General features: G+C 35.5%; 2 protein-coding genes and 1 long non-coding RNA gene across 5 annotated transcripts in view; 2 read left to right on the forward strand and 1 right to left on the reverse strand.

Annotated features, from left to right (window-relative positions):
- Positions 1-458, reverse strand: part of LOC144842964 (adhesion G-protein coupled receptor G7-like) — a 77,087-nt gene extending 76,629 nt beyond the window's left edge. For all 3 annotated transcript variants that reach the window (XR_013612207.1, XR_013612208.1, XM_078699590.1), the window contains exon 1: positions 294-458. Coding sequence is in view for 1 of the 3 variants with exons in the window: in XM_078699590.1 (XP_078555716.1) it covers positions 294-432 (139 nt within the window). In the remaining 2 variants the exon portion in view is untranslated. The remainder of the gene's footprint in view (positions 1-293) is intronic.
- A 729-nt stretch (positions 459-1,187) lies between these two features.
- Positions 1,188-18,791, forward strand: part of LOC144843042 (small ribosomal subunit protein eS26) — a 136,090-nt gene continuing 118,486 nt past the window's right edge. The window contains exon 1 of the mRNA XM_078699716.1: positions 1,188-1,191. Coding sequence (XP_078555842.1) covers positions 1,190-1,191 — 2 coding nt within the window. The 5' untranslated portion in view covers positions 1,188-1,189. The remainder of the gene's footprint in view (positions 1,192-18,791) is intronic.
- Positions 5,468-6,419, forward strand: LOC144843060 (uncharacterized). The gene is made up of 3 exons (XR_013612220.1): positions 5,468-5,584; positions 5,973-5,999; positions 6,404-6,419. It is a non-coding gene; the product is annotated as an uncharacterized LOC144843060 (long non-coding RNA).

Consider the following 18,791-nt stretch of genomic DNA (forward strand, 5'->3'; position numbering starts at 1 on the left):
GTGTTATAACGTTCGTAAAAGCTAGTTACTTATTCGCCGTAGAGGGCGTAAATGCATAAAATGTTATTGAAATTTGACCGGAAGAAGTAGAGGAGGTCAAAGCTAACATGTTGACGCAATAACAACTCAATTAGACAGTTATTACGTATTAAAATCTGTTTTTTAAAATATTTGTGACTGTCCCTTTAATTGAATTTGAATAAGGAACTAGGAACTAGTAACCAACTCATTTCTTTGTTTCACTCTAGTCTTATGTGTAGGTCTATATGTAGTCAACAAGAAAAAAGTCTCACTTGATTGAATTTCACAGAATATTCCTTCAAAGCCAGGTGCACACACACAATATGAACCACAAGATGCTTGAAGACAGGTTGCACGATTCTGACATAGATTTCTATCACATGCATTGTTACCTGAAACTGAAATTAACATTCAGTGTTGTGACGAGCAGTCAAAACAAATACAGCGTCCATAGAAACAGACCATAATTATATAGACAGAATTATATTTAGTAACATGCAGTATTAAAGATGTGAAAAAACAAATACACAAAGAGCCAAGAGAAAGACTTTCATTGGTGTATTCAAAATTAAGCATGATTGTAGTAGGAAAATAGTAGAAAAGAAAGTTTTTAAACGTACATGTCATCACATGACTACCGCTGCGAGGATCGTAAATCGTATATATACTCGAGAACGATGATGGGGGGAGAGAGAGAGTCATTTTCGCGTAATTATCGTGTCCCTGTCATTAATCATATAAATTCTCGAGTTCGATGATATTGACTGTGTAATTTTCGTGTGGCAATACTCGCGTTAAACAAAAGTCATCTACTGGATCTTGAACTCGCGCCGCGATGGAATTGTCACTCCATCACAAGACAACGCTTCATGCGCTGCGCCACGGAACTTGCTTGAAGAAATTAATCAACTAAACTATTTAAACTATGCATATATAGCGCCCTCATTTGTTATTAGTCCTCCCTAGATGTGATGAAAGACCATTTGTGATTGGTTAATACTCACAGTAGTAACCGGTACGCGCGCGACGCACTGAACATCCGGTGATTCGGCTCGAAGGAAGAAGACGAATTATTATTTATTCGGCCTATGATAATATTATTATTATTAATGTAGGTTTATTGATGGAAATTCTTCTGTTATTATTTAAACGACCTAGGCTAGTGAATATTTTATTGCCAAGGAATCATTTAGTAATTATTTATCTGTATATTATTCTTCGCAAGGTAAGGTGTCTTAGGCAGCTTGTTTACATACAATACAAAAAGGAGGCCTAGCCTAGCCTAGCTTCACCCGACCCAGCAGACTTGTTCTTGGCTATGTAATATAACAGATATCGCCTTTTATATCGGTAAAATATAAGATTTAACATCCCCTCGGGATGATATTATGTTCTCGGGGAATTATATATAACCCTCAGCTGCCGCTTCGGGATATATAATATTCCCTCGAACATAATATCATTCCCTCGGGGATGTCAAATCTTATATTTCACCTCTAAGCAGGCAATATCTGTATAATATTTTACTTTCTCTTGATAGAGTTTCTTTGTAGAAATTATATTTTATCTACATTTTGTGGTGTTTTTAAACTTACATGTTTCACAGAATGTTCCAGTGTAGCAATTTGGACAGCTACATACGTAAGCAGTACAGGAACCAGAAACCTGGACACAACCAGCTCCATTTTGACAAGCACTATTGTCACAAGCATTTAATACTGAAATATTAAATAAGTTATATTTTACTTTTTCTTGATATACTGTAGTTGGTACATGAATAGAATTTCATCTACTTTTTGTGTGATTTTTAAAACTTACATGTCTCACAAAACTGTCCAGTGTAGCAATTTGGACAGCTACATGTGTAAGCAGTACAGGAACCAGAAACCTGGATACAAGCAGCTCCATTTTGACAGGCACTATTGTCACAAGCATTTAATACTGAAATATTAAATAAGTTATATTTTACTTTTTCTTGATATACTGTAGTTGGTACATGAATAGAATTTCATCTACTTTTTGTGTGATTTTTAAAACTTACATGTCTCACAAAACTGTCCAGTGTAGCAAGATGGGCAAGTAATTTAATTACACAAACCAACAGTGGTGTTGGTAGCCTATGAGTGAGATACCTACCTGTATAGACTCTACATATGCCATTATTCCCAATATGGACACCCCTCGAAAGGAAAATGGAATAGTCCAGGCGCCGTAGCGGGCCGTACAAACGTCTCTCACGCATGACATCATCCTCATATTCCGAGATCCACGTGATCACGGCGAGGGGAGGCGGGAGGGATTGCTATACAGGTAGGTATCTCACTCATAGACTACCAACACCACTGTTGGTTTGTGTAGTCTATTTCGTGAGATCCCTACCTGTATAGACTCTACATATTCCAGAGTAGCAGAGATGCTGAACTAAGGGGTTCGTATGGCGGTTTTGTAAGGGCCTCAAGGACCGAGTTTAAGTCCCACCGGGGAAGCAAAGACCGCACGGGAGGTCGAACATTAAACATTCCTCTTATCAGCATCGATAGTTCTAAAGAGGAGGATACTGACGATCCGTCGGTGAACCTCGGTAATACTACTGCAATAGCTGACCGGTACCCCGCTATGGTTCTGACCTGGAGTCCCGACTCAAATAGGTCATGGAGAAACCGGGAGACTTCGTCTAGAGAGGCGGAATGTGGATCGATTTCATAACCGGCACACCATTGATAAAAACGCTTAAGGCGGCTGTTGTATAGTGTTCTTGTCGACTCCCGTCGAGACTGGGCTGCCAACAAGGCAGGCCCGTCTGGAATTCCTGCACTTCTGAGGCGATTCCTGACAAGGGCCAGACAGTCAGCGTCATGGATTGCAGGTTGTGAAGGCCCAGCCGGGCCCGGGATTGAACTAAGAGATCGGGCCGAATTGGCAGGGTCCTGGGCTGAGAATAAAGCAGACTCAGCATTGTGGGAAACCAAGTTTGGCGAGACCACCATGGAGCTACCAGGAGGATTTTGCACTGATGGCGGCGAATGTGAGATATGACCAGAGGGATGAGGGAAAGAGGCGGAAAGGCATACGCCCACATCCCGTTCCATGAGATCGACAGGGCGTCGGTGGCCCAGGCCGTGGCTTCTGGGTACCGGGAGCAAAAAATCGGAAGTTGAGCATTCCCGCTCGTCGCAAACATCCACTCGGTCGGAAGGACAGAGCCCTTGCGACGGGAGAGGGCATCGGCAATCGTGTTGAGTTTGCCGGGAATGTGAATTGCTTTTAGGTGGATCCCCTGCTGGTGGCACCAGTTTAGGAGCTGCCATGTGTAACAACACAGGGTTGGGGAGTGCGTCCCGCCCTGACGGTTGATGTAAGATACCACCGTGGCGCTGTCGGGCAGCACCAAAACAGCCTCCCCGTGACATAAGTGGAGCAGGCTGTGTAGAGTATTTGAGACTGCCAGAAGTTCTAGGACATTTATGTGGAGGGCTGATTCCAACATGGTCCAGGTTCCCACTACCTGCTCGGAGGGCGCATGACCGCCCCACCCAGAGAGGGAGGCGTCGACGGTGACTCGCACCGACGGAATAGGATCGGAGAAAGGTTTTTCCCCGTCCAACCCTCCTGGTTGAAGCCACCACTGAACGTGAGAAGCTACGAATGTATTTAGCGGGACCTGGGCCAGAATTTTTCTGGAGGAAGGGGGAAAATGATAAAGGAGGTGGAGTTGCATCGGACGCATGTGAAGTCGGCAGTCCAGAACTAAATCTACGAAAGGTACCCCAGAACTTTCAGCCACATCAGGGCTGGAGATGATGGTCGGGACAACAGGAGTTTTATCGCTGCCCGACAGGTCTCTATGCGAGCTTGTGATGGGAACGCCAGGGACCGAACCAGATCTAGACGGTCTAGTGGGGACTGAGACGGGGTGAGAACTGATTTTTGATAATTGATAATGAAACCTGCGGCTTCTGTGCTCTTCAATACAAGGCCGACGTGGCTTACGAGGGCCTGTTTGGAATTTGCGAGAATTAGCCAATCGTCCAGGTACATGAAGATTCTTACCCCCATCGAGTGGAATACTGCCCCCAGTGCCTTGACTACCCGAGTGAAGACCCGTGGGGCAGTGGACAGGCCAAACGGAAGGGCTCTGAACTGGTATAGTTCCCCGTCCACGAGAAACCGTAGCCAATTACGGTCCTCTGGGGAAATGGGAATGTGGAAATAGGCGTCTTTTAAGTATAGAGATGCTGCCCAGTCCCTGGGACACAGGCCACGTAGGACCGTGACCAGCGTGTCCATTCTGAACCTTACCGGGATTATAAACTGATTTAAGCTTTACGCCGCCAGATGCTTTAGAATTGGTTTGGCGACGCGCCTCTAGCTCGTGGGCCCAAGCCTCTTCCCTTGATGCGAACAGACCGGAAAATAAATCTTCGGACTGGAAGGAAGGGGAATCCATGAACCGTTCAAAATGACCTGGATCAATAGACGACGCACGCAAGACGTTTGTGCGCCGGGCATCCCCTGCCGAGACCACTACGGTGTTGAACTGATCGGCAATAAGCTCCATACATTCCCGGAATGGTAACGGCGTCTGGGACCAACGTCGGAGCCGCCTCATTGTCCGAGAGGAATGAGATGAGGATCCCGCAGATGTTAACAGCGCGGATCCCTTCCCGGGCAGCCCTATCATGGGTGCGCAGGGTACTTTCCAGGATTGCTTGCGTTTTATCCGGGAAGATGTTCGCTGATGGCTTTAATTGCTGATCATCCCGGAGCCGATTCTTAGCAGCCCGGGGTATCTGTGGTTCCCGAATCATTGTTTTAAATTTGTCTTCGGGAACGGGGAAGGTGCTTGCCAGGCACCGGGCCGATATGGTTTTATGGTTTTTGTACACTGTTGAGCTATAATAGTTTTGTATTAAAGTGTGTATATTTAGTTTTTTTGTTTCAAGTGATTAAACTTATTTTTTAGATTAAATCTGATGACACATTAACCAATTGAACTAAATTAAATTGTTATTGAATTTTAAAAATTAAAGAAAAACTAGGATTTTGATGGGTATCAACAAACATTGTAATATAAAAATAGTAAACAAACCTACTGTACATGTACTAAGTACTAATCATTCTCTTTTCCATATTTTAAACCTTTCAATAATGTGTTGTACACTTTTCCAACTCATATAGGTATAGTAGCCTGCTCATGTTGGTTTTCTTAATAATATTCTTAATCAATTATCATAGCAAACTTTCATTTGTTGATTTATTTTTCATATGTATTTTTTTTTTGGTAGATTGCAATATTTTCTTTAATTTTAAGTGTTGTGACCAAAATTAATGTTAACACTAACATTTAATAGTGCACATCTCTATAGTATTATACATAATAAGCGTGAAACAAAATAATGTTATAATGCTTCATTTAAAACTTACCTGCTTCACAGAGTGCTCCAGTGAAACATGCTGTACAGGTACATGTGTAAGCAGTACATAAACCAGCAACAGTGTTACAAGCACCTCCATTCTGACAAAGGTTATTACTACAAGCACGCACACCTGTAATATTGAATAAGTATGGTGAAATTATTTATCAATAAAATAGTTTTTGTACACATTGTTGAGCTACTAGTTGTATTGCAATGTATATATTTATTTTTTTTTTGTTTCATTTAAAATGATTAACTTATTTTTTGTGGGTAATTTTCTAGATTAAATCTGATGACACATTAACCAATTGAACTAAATATAATTGTTATTGAATTAAATGTTGCAAAGAAAAACTAGGATTTTGACAGGTATCAACAAACATTGTAATATACAAATAGTAAACAAACCTACTGTACATGTACTAAGTGAGGTTTATACAACATCATTCTCTTTTCCATATGTTAAACCTTTCAATAATGAATTAACATAGCAAACTTTCATTTGTTATTATTTTTCATATTTAATTTTTGTAGATTGCAATATTTGCTTTAATTTTAAGTGTTGTGACCAAATGTAGCTCATACAAAGTTAATGTTAACACTAACATTTAATAGTGCACATCTATATAGTATTAAATATAATAAGCTTGAAATGAATATTATAATGCTTCATTTAAAACTCACAGAATGCTCCAGTGAAACATGATGGACATATACATGTGTAAGAAGTACAGGAACCAGCAACAAGGTTACAAGCACCTCCATTCTGACAAAGGTTATAACTACAAGCATTTAATACTGAAAAAAAAACATGAATTACCCCATTGTCATGTATTCTGCAATTTTTTTTTTTAATTTAGAGATTGATTGATTGATTATCAGAAGAAAAAATTTGTACAAGTCTGCAGGTTTTTTTGGCATATGTTTTTCGTTGGCCATGAATTTGACATAGTTTTTACTTAAAGATGTATTGTCCCTTGAAACACAAAAAAATGAAGATCAAAATATTCTAAATTTAAATTGGCCACATCAAAGTAATATTAAAGTTATTCACTTTAAGTCGAAAATTCGAGCCAAAAACAACAAGTTTACGTAATTAACAGGTAAATTGATTTGATTACATTTCGTCTGGAAAATCGTCGCGAGCGTAAGTAAACAAAGATTTCAAACCACGAGTACGCATTATGCATATGCTCATTAGGATTGTCAGTTTTATTACAGTTAGTCAGCAATCTGTGTTTCATATGTGGTGACTAGTTTCACATGCGACAAATTGGGACTCGGCAAACTGGGATTCGGAAAAGTGGCCTACTTACATGTTTCACAGAATGATCCAGTAAAACATCCTGGACAGCTACACGTGTAAGCAGTACAGGAACCAGAAACCTGGACACAACCAGCTCCATTTTGACAAAGGTTATTATCACACGCATTTGATACTAAAATATAAATAAACATTCTTTGAACTATTTAAACTGATTTGAAAGAATAAAATGGATTTTTTCCATCTAATTGAAGGTCACAAACTACATTTTATACAAAATGATTATATACTATATTCTGCCAAAAAAAAAGACAATTAATTCATTAATTAAAACGAGACAATGCCATGCTAGGCCTATTAGCTAGCGTACAATATTCGTACAATACCACTGTTTACCAGATAGGACTAAGACTAAGACAGTCTGCATTCAATGCGAGCTACTTAGGTAGTGCATTGTTTTTCTCTTGTTATCATAATTTACCATAAAACATACATTTAAGACAAGGAATGACCTGGTTTAAAGCTTTCTGAAGTAGTATAATGCATTTTTACAAAATTGCAGGTAAAGTGTCTTTAACTTACATGTTTCACAGAATGATCCAGTGTAGCATGATGGACATGTACATGTGTAAGCAGTACAGGAATCAACAACAGTGTTACAAGCAGCTCCATTTTGACAAATGTTATTATCACAAGCATTTAATACTGAAATATCAATAAATATGTTTTACTTTCTCTTGATACATTTATTTATATTGTATTTTTGTTGGGATATATATGAATATACAGCCTTTATTGGTGCATTGTTATAGTTTCATATTATACAAAAAAAATTACAGTTGCTAACGATAATTTCCAAATCAATTTTAACAAGAGCAGGTTCCACAGAGAATTTCAGTATGAACCGGTGTTAAGCAGAATCAAGTTTTGTAGTTTAAATTATAGAGGAAATAAGTAAATTTATTTCTATTTAGATTAATTTAAGTTGTACAGGACACAAACGCAATTACTAAAAGCTTTTATAATACCAATAATCTTAAGTAAAACTTGCTAGATGATATAATAATTATAATCTTCTGGGACAGCTAAAAAATAATCTTTCTTGTACACACATGTAGGTGTTTACACAGTTTACAGTGCAATATAAGCTAAGATATAGACTAATCTTCCTTAACAGCTACTTACAATTTTTAATATAAATAAAAAAATAGCCATCATTTATCATAACAATTTATGATAATAAAATTGAAACAGAGGTGGTCTGTAACTTAATATGTAAAGATTTCCAATATTTAGCGCCAAAAAAAGAAATAATGAATTGACCCTAAATACTATAACTGGGTATAATAGTCAAATTATATTCTTTAGAAGTAGAGTGATTTAATTTCTTTAACCAGCCACCTGAAAAGCCTCCTTACCTAAATTACAATACATCATGTTCTAAATATACAGACAAAACAGAAACAAAACAGAAAAAAACACCAAAAAATATTAACATTCTGTCAAAAACATCGTAATAGTAGATACTTCAGATTTTGTAGGGAAGAAAAAAGATGATATACTTCATACATTGTAAAGTGTTTCTTTTTAAACTAAACAAACCTGTTTCGCAGTTATTTCCTTCAAAGCAACTCAGACAGCTACAAGTATATGAAAAACCAGAGGCAGCACAAATTCCATCATTAAGGCATGGGTTTGGCGAGCAGCGATTTACTGAAATATTAAAAGAAAAAAAATGCTGGTTAACAAATGTTGGCGTAAAAAAGTCATAACAACTGTATAAAACATTTTTTATCACTATAGAAAAATATTAGTAATTTATCAGGTTGTTTTGCTTGCTTTTCCGAGAGAGAAACGACACAAGGCCCTGGAACAAATCGAGCCAGAACCTGACCCCATGTTTGCATGACACAATGTATCAGGACAAAAACGCACAGAATATAAATGGAACATCATTGTGATTAGAAGAACCTCCACAAATGTATATCATATCTACGGGAGTAAGCAAAAAAAGGATCATCTGGCCCGACCAAGGTTGTTAAATTGCCTAAAGATGGGTTGACATAATTAATAATACACATGGTCATGGTAATGTGCTGTTATCGTCCCAGCATTTGAACATTACAAAAATGGAAAAAAACTAAACACTTCTACATGGCGAAATTAATATTTTATATTTACAGTACCTTCTTCACAATCGGCTTGACATGAAGCCAAGTCAGCAAAGTTGTTGTCATTTCCATTACAATAATAAGCAAATGCTTCACAATTTGAAGACGCACTGTTGTAGTAATATCTTAATTCAGCAATGGCACCTACACATGTAATCTGGTCTCCACTGGCCAATGGTAATGCACAGATTTCTGAAAGAAACATTTTTGAAAGGCAAAATTATTAGTTAGAGATTTAGTAGATAAGCTTGTAGTCCATGGGATTTAGACTTTTAACTCACACAAATTGCAAGAAAAGGTTTTTTTGATGAAATGTGTTCTTTAGACCCTACTGAACACATTTATCAACGTTAGGACATTTTTCGACAACGGGAAGTAGCCTAATTTGCATAATTAAAAATGGCCGCCATTTTTAATAACATACTCTGTATCTTGGAAACCGCTAGTCACAGATACTTAATTATGGTGTCAAAATCGTTAGAATATATGTTTTTATATTCACTTTAATGAAAAAGTTTGTCCAAAAATGAATGGAAGTGCTATTTCTAACATTATTGACCTTTGACCTTGAATTCTCATATCTCAGCAACCACTAATCGGAGATATACAAATTAGGGCTTAAATTGTTCAGAAACTACACATTTATATCCAGTCTAATGGCATGTTTTTGCAAAAAATGGCGGATTCTAACATTATTGACCTTTGACCTTGATTTATCATATCTTAGCAACCACTAATCTGAGAGACACACAATATGGCTCAAACTGTTCAAAAACTACATATTTATATTTAGTCTAATGGCATGTTTTTGCAAAAAATGGCCGATTCTAACATTATTGACCTTTGAACTTTGCACTACATACAATCGCATAACTTTGAAAATATTGTACATATGAAATTATTTTTAGTGTCAAATCATTCAGAACATACATGTTTCTATAGAGTCCAATGACACATTATGTCCAATAATGACCTATTGTATGGTTATTAACATTTGAACTATATTTGAAAAGGATTTTCTAATGGATGTCCACATGAAGAAGATTCCGGGTTTAAAGGCTTTTCAAATATAGTTCAAATGTTAATAACCATACAATAGGCCATTATTGGACATAATGTGTCATTGGACTCTATAGAAACATGTATGTTCTGAACAATTTGACAAAATAATTTCATATGTACAATATTTTCAAAGTTATGCGATTGTATGTAGTGCAAAGTTCAAAGGTCAATAATGTTAGAATCGGCCATTTTTTGCAAAAACATGCCATTAGACTAAATATAAATATGTAGTTTTTGAACAGTTTGAGCCATATTGTGTGTCTCTCAGATTAGTGGTTGCTAAGATATGATAAATCAAGGTCAAAGGTCAATAATGTTAGAATCCGCCATTTTTTGCAAAAACATGCCATTAGACTGGATATAAATGTGTAGTTTCTGAACAATTTAAGCCCTAATTTGTATATCTCCGATTAGTGGTTGCTGAGATATGAGAATTCAAGGTCAAAGGTCAATAATGTTAGAAATAGCACTTCCATTCATTTTTGGACAAACTTTTTCATTAAAGTGAATATAAAAACATATATTCTAACGATTTTGACACCATAATTAAGTATCTGTGACTAGCGGTTTCCAAGATACAGAGTATGTTATTAAAAATGGCGGCCATTTTTAATTATGCAAATTAGGCTACTTCCCGTTGTCGAAAAATGTCCTAACGTTGATAAATGTGTTCAGTAGGGTCTAAAGAACACATTTCATTAAAAAAACCTTTTCTTGCAATTTGTGTGAGTTAAAAGTCTAAATCCCATGGACTATAGGTCTAGTAGGGTAGTACTAGGCTAGTAGTAGACAAGCCTTATTATTACTACCCTAGGCTAATAGGCTAGTCAATCTAGCAAAAAAAAACAGCCCAAAGTGAAACAAATTGCAAACAGAGATTTTTTTTTAAATGGTCATATATGATGAGGAGATGAAAATTTGAGCATCACACCTCTGTCACTCATCCCGAAGGTATGCAAATTAGCTTAAATATGCAAATTAGGGTGAAATTACAGGGTAACCATATCTCAAAAACTACTAGTCCGAGAGAGTTGATTTTTTCACTGATTTATTCAAAATGTATATATTTATATTTACTCTAATGAAACATTTTACGAAAAAATGACCGGAAGTACAACATTTGACCTTCGACCCCATTTCTCAATGTTTGCATATACAATGTGACTAAAATGTCTGTAGAGACTTTATTTTGCCCTCAAATGACCCAGACATAGGTTCCTAATAGCCAGCATAGGACCACTTTGTAATTCCCAAAATACACCTTTGTCACACACCTCGAAAGTATGCAAATTAGTAGTACAATTTAAATAAAATATGCAAATAAGGGAAAAAAATTACAGTTGTCCTATATCTCGAAAACCACTAATGCTAGAGAGTTGATTTTTTCACAGCCGTATTCAGAATGTACATATTTCTATTTGCTCCAATGAAACATTTTACAAAAAATTGACCGAAAGTATGACATTTGACCCTCGACCCCATTTCTCAATATTGCATATATAATGAAACTAAAATGTCTGTAGAGACTTTGTTTTGCCCTCAAATGACTCAGATACAGGTTTATAATAGCCAACATAGAACTGTTTAGTAAATCTCAAAATCACACTTGTATCACTCACCTCCAAAGTATGCAAATTATTAGTACAAGTTACATAAAATATGCAAATTAGGGGGTGAAATTACAGGTTCCTATATATCGAAAACTACTAAGACTAGAGAGTTGATTTTTTCAAAAACTTGTTCAAAATATACATATTTATATTCGCTCTAATAAAACATTTTACGAAAAAATGACCGGAAATACAACAATTGACCCTCGACCCCATTTATCAATGTTTGCATACATAATGCGACTAAAATGTCTGTAGAGACTTTGTTTTGGACTCAAATAACTCTGATACATGTTTCCTATAGTCAGCATAGGACCGCTTTGTAATTCCCAAAATCACGCCTTGGGATCGTCATGCACCTCAAAATTATGCTAATTAGTAGTACAAATTACATAAAATATGCAAATAAGGGGGTGAATAAATAAATAAATTACAGTCTTCCCATATCTCGAAAACGATTAATGCTAGAGAGTTGATTTTTTCACAGCCGTACATGTACATATTTCTATTTGCTCCAATGAAACATTTTACAAAAAAATGACCGGAAGTATGACATTTGACCCTCGACACAACTGGTGCTGACCGGGGTTCAATTCGGTTTGGGTTTTTTTTTGGCATGGTTGGAATTCCCTTTTTTCATATTAGTTTATGTACAGCGCTTAGAGGTTTCACAACATTAGGCGCTATATAAATCCAGGATATTAATATTATTATTATTATTTCTCAATATTTGCATATAATGCAACTAAAATGTATGTACAGACTTTGTTTTGGCCTCAAATGACTCGGATACAGGTTTTATATAGCCAGTATAAGTCAAGCACCCCGAAAGTATGCAAATTAGTAGTACAAGCTATATGAAATACGCAAATTACAGTGAATTGCCTTATGTATGCCGAAAACGCAACTTTCTTGTACTACTAATTTGCATACTTTCAAGCGAAGTAACAGAGGTGTGATTTTGAGAATTACTAAACAGTTCTATGCTGGCTATAGAAAACCTGTCTCTGGGTCATTTGAGGCCAAAACAAAGTCTGTACAGACATTTTAGTTGCATTATATGAAAATATTGAGAAATAGATTTGAGGGTCAAATGTCATACTTTCGATAATTTTTTTTTTCGATAATGACCCAGATACAGGTTTTCTATAGCCAGCATAGAACTGTTTAGTAATTCTCAAAATCACACCTCTGTTACTTCGCTTGAAAGTATGCAAATCAGTAGTACAAGAAAGTTGCCATATCTCTCTCTCTCGGTCATTAGCGCTTTCGAGATACATAAGGCAATTCACTGTAATTTGCATTTTGTACTACTAATGTGATGAATTGAGTATTGAGGGCGCTGCGTAGTCATTCTGTAATTGGAATACAGGTGACACTGTGTGATAAAAGACCGTGCGTAAGCAGGGCGGGTCTTTTGTTCGTTTTGTTTCAGGCTCTCGCTATGTTACTACAGTTTTGTTTGAGAGTTTGTTTAAGCTATTGCTATGTTCTTATTTTGTAAGTACTAAGCTTAACTTGTATATGTATAAGCAACTGATTTACCATATGTTAACTATAATCATGCTTACAATTAATGAAACTTGCATTTACAATATTTATCTTAGTTTTGCTCAGTCGGAAGTATAATAATCAGGAGTTGTTATCTTGTTATCACGAGTTGATGCTGTGTCATACATACGTTGGTGTTGATAACTTGAGGTACTATTATATTGTGATTGTTCGTTGTTGTATTAGTGTTGTGAATTATTACATTATTACTTATTGTTATAATTGACTGTTAGATACAGTGGCAATTGTTATTTGTTATTCGTATTTTGCAGGGCTTGAATCTTGAATCTTGAATCTCGAATTCTTGTACCTGAAATGACTTATGCCTATGTAATGATTTGATGCTGAAGTACAATATATACGAAACTAATAAAATCGCACTGAAGGAAAGAAACCAAGTGTTTTCTCCTCTTTATTTGTTCGGAACCACGACACTAATTTGCATACTTTCGAGGTGCTTGACTTATACTGGCTATATAAAACCTGTATCCGAGTCATTTGAGGCCAAAACAAAGTATGTACATACATTTTAGTTGCATTATATGCAAATATTGAGAAATAATAATAATAATATCCTGGATTTATATAGCGCCTAATGTTGTGAAACCTCTAAGCGCTGTACATAAACTAATACGAAAAAAGGGAATTCCAACCATGCCAAAACGAAGGCGTGATTTTGGGAATTACAAAACGGTCCTATGCTGACTATAGGAAACATGTATCCGAGTTATTTGAGTCCAAAACAAAGTCTCTACAGACATTTTAGTCGCATTATGTATGCAAACATTGATAAATGGGGTCGAGGGTCAATTGTTGTATTTCCGGTAATTTTTTCGTAAAATGTTTCATTAGAATAAATATAAATATGTACATTCTGAACAAGTTAATGAACAAATCAACTCTCTAGCCTTAGTGGTTTTCGATATATAGGAACCTGTAATTTCACCCTCTAATTTGCATATTTCATGTAACTTGTACTAATAATTTGCATACTTTGGAGGTGAGTGATACAGGTGTGATTTTGAGATCTACTAAACAGTCCTATGTTGGCTATTAGAAACCTGTATCGGAGTCATTTGAGGGCAAAACAAAGTCTCTACAGACATTTTAGTTTCATTATATATGCAATATTGAGAAATGGGGTCGAGGGTCAAATGTCATACTTCCGGTCAATTTTTTGTAAAATGTTTCATTGGAGCAAATAGAAATATGTACATTCTGAATACGGCTGTGAAAAAATCAGCTCTCTAGCATTAGTGGTTTTCGAGATATAGGACAACTGTAATTTTTTTCCCTTATTTGCATATTTTATTTAAATTGTACTACTAATTTGCATACTTTCGAGGTGTGTGACAAAGGTGTGATTTTGGGAATTACAAAGTGATCCTATGCTGGCTATTAGGAACCTATGTCTGGGTCATTTGAGGGAAAAATAAAGTCTCTACAGACATTTTAGTCACATTGTATATGCAAACATTGAGAAATGGGGTCGAAGGTCAAATGTTGTACTTCCGGTCATTTTTTCGTAAAATGTTTCATTAGAGTAAATATAAATATATACATTTTGAATAGATCAGTGAAAAAACCAACTCTCTCGGACTAGTAGTTTTTGAGATATGGTAACCCTGTAATTTCACCCTAATTTGCATATTTAAGCTAATTTGCATATCATCGGGATGAGTGACAGAGGTGTGATGCTCAAATTTTGATCTCCTCATCATGACCATTTAAAAAAGAAAAATCTCTGTTTGCAATTTGTTTCACTTTGGGCTGTTTTTTTTGCTAGATTGACTAGCCTATTTGTCAACTCGTCGTATCTAAATCATTCTTATACATGTTTGTATGTGACTAGTCAAAAGTGCAAATTTGAAAAAATCACAACAAATATATTTTAAATGAACTGTAATTCATGATAATCAATATACCTGCTCAATACTATGAATTTCGAACAAATAAGAAATAGGCCTGTTCATTTATATCGTTATTAATACAAAAAAAATAGTTTTCATTGTTTCAGTTTCAATTCTTCTCAATTTCTTGAGTCCAGATCATCAATTAGTGTTAATTGTTGTATAGTTGTTTTTTGCTTGTTCTCCTTCTGGGTATTAAGGGAAAATGTTGAGTTTTTGATAGTGTCCCTGAATAGGGGAACCCTAAATACTATTTATTAAGGAGATACATCTATTTGTCGAAGGTGTCCCTTTAATAGGGGTTCTACTGTATTTAAACAATTTTGGTCAGGATTCTTAGCAGCATCCAACACGCAGCAGTAGCCTACAATTAACAGAAAACATTTTCTCAAGCAGGCCTATATAAACTATTATAGAAACTTACGAGTTTCACATCTGGTTCCAGTATAGGTACTTGTACATGTGCAAGTAAAAGATGTACTAAAATCATTACAAGCTCCACCATTGAGACATGGAGAACTGTCACATGGACTGTTGGCTGGGAAATAAGAATTTATACTTATTAGTATATTGAGTACCCTTCAACTAATAGATTTCTACAGCGTCAAAAACAAAGATTTCACAATTTGATTAACCAACTGATTATTAATCTGTTAAATCTCTCTCTTATCTCTCTCAATATAAACGGACATATAGGCGCATCCCCGTTGTCATGAATTGAGATCATGAGTTGTGTTACGGTAAGGTTATAATTATAATTAATAATGTTAATGTTAATGTAAAGTAATGTTATACTTATTTGTGTAGTAAAAACGACATTTAATTAAATATTAAATAAACCTACATTGTGAAGACGTAACATTTACAAGAAACGAAAAAATGATGCAACACACTAAGCGCTTCATTAGTTTTCTGTAAATGTGTAATCTGAAAAATAAAACTTTTGTAAGTAAGTTTAGTATTAAATATATTATATCAGTAATGATTTTTTATACACTCGATGATAACAATGATGATGTTGTTTGTCAGAATTATTCCAACAACATGGTGGTTTGAAAATGTTTTGCTGGACTAGATCACAATTCATAATGTTTTAGACCTTAGAAATAGTATAATAAATAATATGATATTTTCTTCAGGTATAGTATTAGTTAGAATAATAATTCCAACTATAACAAAAGATCTTTGCGTGGTCGAACCTAAATATGGAATAACCTCCAAATGACATTAAACATTTGGAGATCAACATTTAATTTTAAAAACAGTATATAGATTTTATTTTAAGCAATGTTGCAATTGTCTAAGGATGGATAAGCAAGGTCTAAGGATGGATAAGCAAGCCTGCAAGCTACAGCGATTTGAATTGCTTTTGCTTATCCTTGCCTCCTTAGATTTCCGCCTGTCTTGTTTTTTTACCTATGTTTAAATGTATTTCAATTTTGAAGGCTAAAGAATGAATGAATGAGCGGTTGTTGATTATGATTATTATTCTAGAGAAATGTGCCATAATTATCGAAGTTTTTTAAATTTAATAAAAATAGCATACTAAAATTCCCCTCCTTTTTAAAGGTGCTTTTGGCACTAAATTTTACTTTAAGAAATGACAAAGTACAATGAATGCATTGGTTCAATGTGTGTGGTTGGTGGGACGAAGAATGAGAGTATAAATATGGCCTATTCTTTTCTATAAGCATCAATAATAAGAAAACAAATTAGTAAATTCATCACGACTTGGTTGATTTGATGTTCATAAAAGGGTGAACTGAAACTATAGTGTATGTGTGTGTATATGTAAGGTAATGTATAAAATGTATTGTAATTTAATAATGGGACTCACGAACCAATAAATTCTTCTTTATAAGTTAATGGACCGCAGAGTAAGCAAACAAAATAAAATGAAAGGAAACGCATTATGATTGTATAAAGAAAGCCGAACTATATATATATAAATCCAAAGGCAAATTACTGAAAAAATGACAATGCTGTGGGTATCAGTGGCTGGATCTCAATGGAGATAAGTAAAACAGCCAGAAAAGTTAGCAGAGCTTTCGGGTAACACTAGCCCTTCATCAGTGCAAGTGAAGGAATTTGGATAACGTCATAGTATAAGAGCTGGCAAGTGCTGCCTGGGTGGACAGGAATAAAAGAAATACAACAAAAGGAGGCAGGGTGGAGTCTGAATAAGAGTAGAAAACAAAGAAAGTAGCTTGGTAGAGATATAAACAATTTTGGAATGTAACTAAAAAACAGCTTAAATGGTGGTTAATATTGAAACTTAAATTTTGGTAGTCAATGGAATAATTTTGCCGATCTTGGAGTATGTTCCTAATGTTAAGTCCAAAAGGTTTTGTGGTTTAAGTTGTAATTCCCAGTGGTTTTCTTTGTCTTTGCGAGTTTTGTCGCTCCATTTGACATCGTGGTCTATTGCAATTACTCTGAAATTTTCAATCGAGTGACCAGCTGAATTAAAATGTCTGGCTACAGGTTGATCAAGCTTTAATGTTTTGATAGCTGATCTGTGTTGTGTCATTCTCATACAAAGAGTGTTTTTTGTTTCTCCGACGTACTGTTTGCCACAAATATTACAGTATATGAGATAAATGACGTTTTTGGTTAGACAATTAATTGATTGTCTTATCCGAAAAATGCGGTCAGTTTGGTTACTCTTAAATTTTTCAGTAGAGTCAACCAATGAACAAGTTTTGCAAGATTTGCCGCAAAGGTGACTGCCCAAATTTTGGCTGTCGTGAGAGTTAATTTCACTCTTAAATTTGCATCTGACTAATATATCACGAAGGTTGGGAGGTCTACGAAATGCAATAATGGGTGGTTCCGGAAAAACAGTTCTGAGACGTTCTGTGGACTGTAGAATGGGCATATATATATATATTTATCGTTTCAAATTAATTAATTAAATTCCAGTATATCACCGGGCGGTTTAGAATTAATGTGTGTTTATATATATAAAAGTATCTCTTCGGAGATCCCGCCTCGTGTATAAAAATACTGAAAGATGAGGGCGTATCAATTTGATCTCTGTTGCGCGTGCGTACAACTGAGGACTAATGCTGTTCCGCCGTAGAGTCGCTATCCAATTTCCTCATCTTTATCGTTTCAAATTAATTAATTAAATTTCAGTATATCACCGGGCGGTTTAGAATTAATGTTCTTTGCCTGCTGTGTATATATATATATATAAACACAGTAGGCAAAGAACATTAATATATTGGATTTCAAAGTTTACGATACAAATACCTTCTTTGCTATACAAAGTAAAAATTACGTTTGAGAGATACGTTTCCTTATAAGTCACTAAAATGCAAGAGGTTAAAAGCAGATGAGGCAAAGATGCTTTAAATATAATTATATATATAAAATATGACGATCTGTGCTGGGTGGATGATGAAAATTGAAAATTTCAGGCGAGGCGAGCGTCTCGTCTGCCTCATGCTGGCTACGGCCCTATCTTCAGTAAACTGATTCATCATTCACCAATGAATAACAGCATTCATGTCCGCATCCACGCCCCAGCACCTATTTTACCTGAAGGGGATAATTAACTATATAGGCCTACTAAACTAGTACCAGTTTCCAATGATTAAATATTTAAAGATCAATACTAATAATTCTGGGGGTTTTTTTCAGTACCGTTCCGCATGGAAATTGATAGCTAACCAATACAGTCTGATAATGCTATGAAATGTTTAAACAAAATGCTTACCTTTACCTTAGAAAAGAAACAAGAATACTAAGTGTGTTCTGCTGTTGTAATATGGTCACTGAAA

This window comes from Antedon bifida, chromosome 1 (assembly GCF_963402885.1).
Source record: "Antedon bifida chromosome 1, ecAntBifi1.1, whole genome shotgun sequence".
Classification (NCBI taxonomy): Eukaryota; Metazoa; Echinodermata; class Crinoidea; order Comatulida; family Antedonidae; genus Antedon; species Antedon bifida.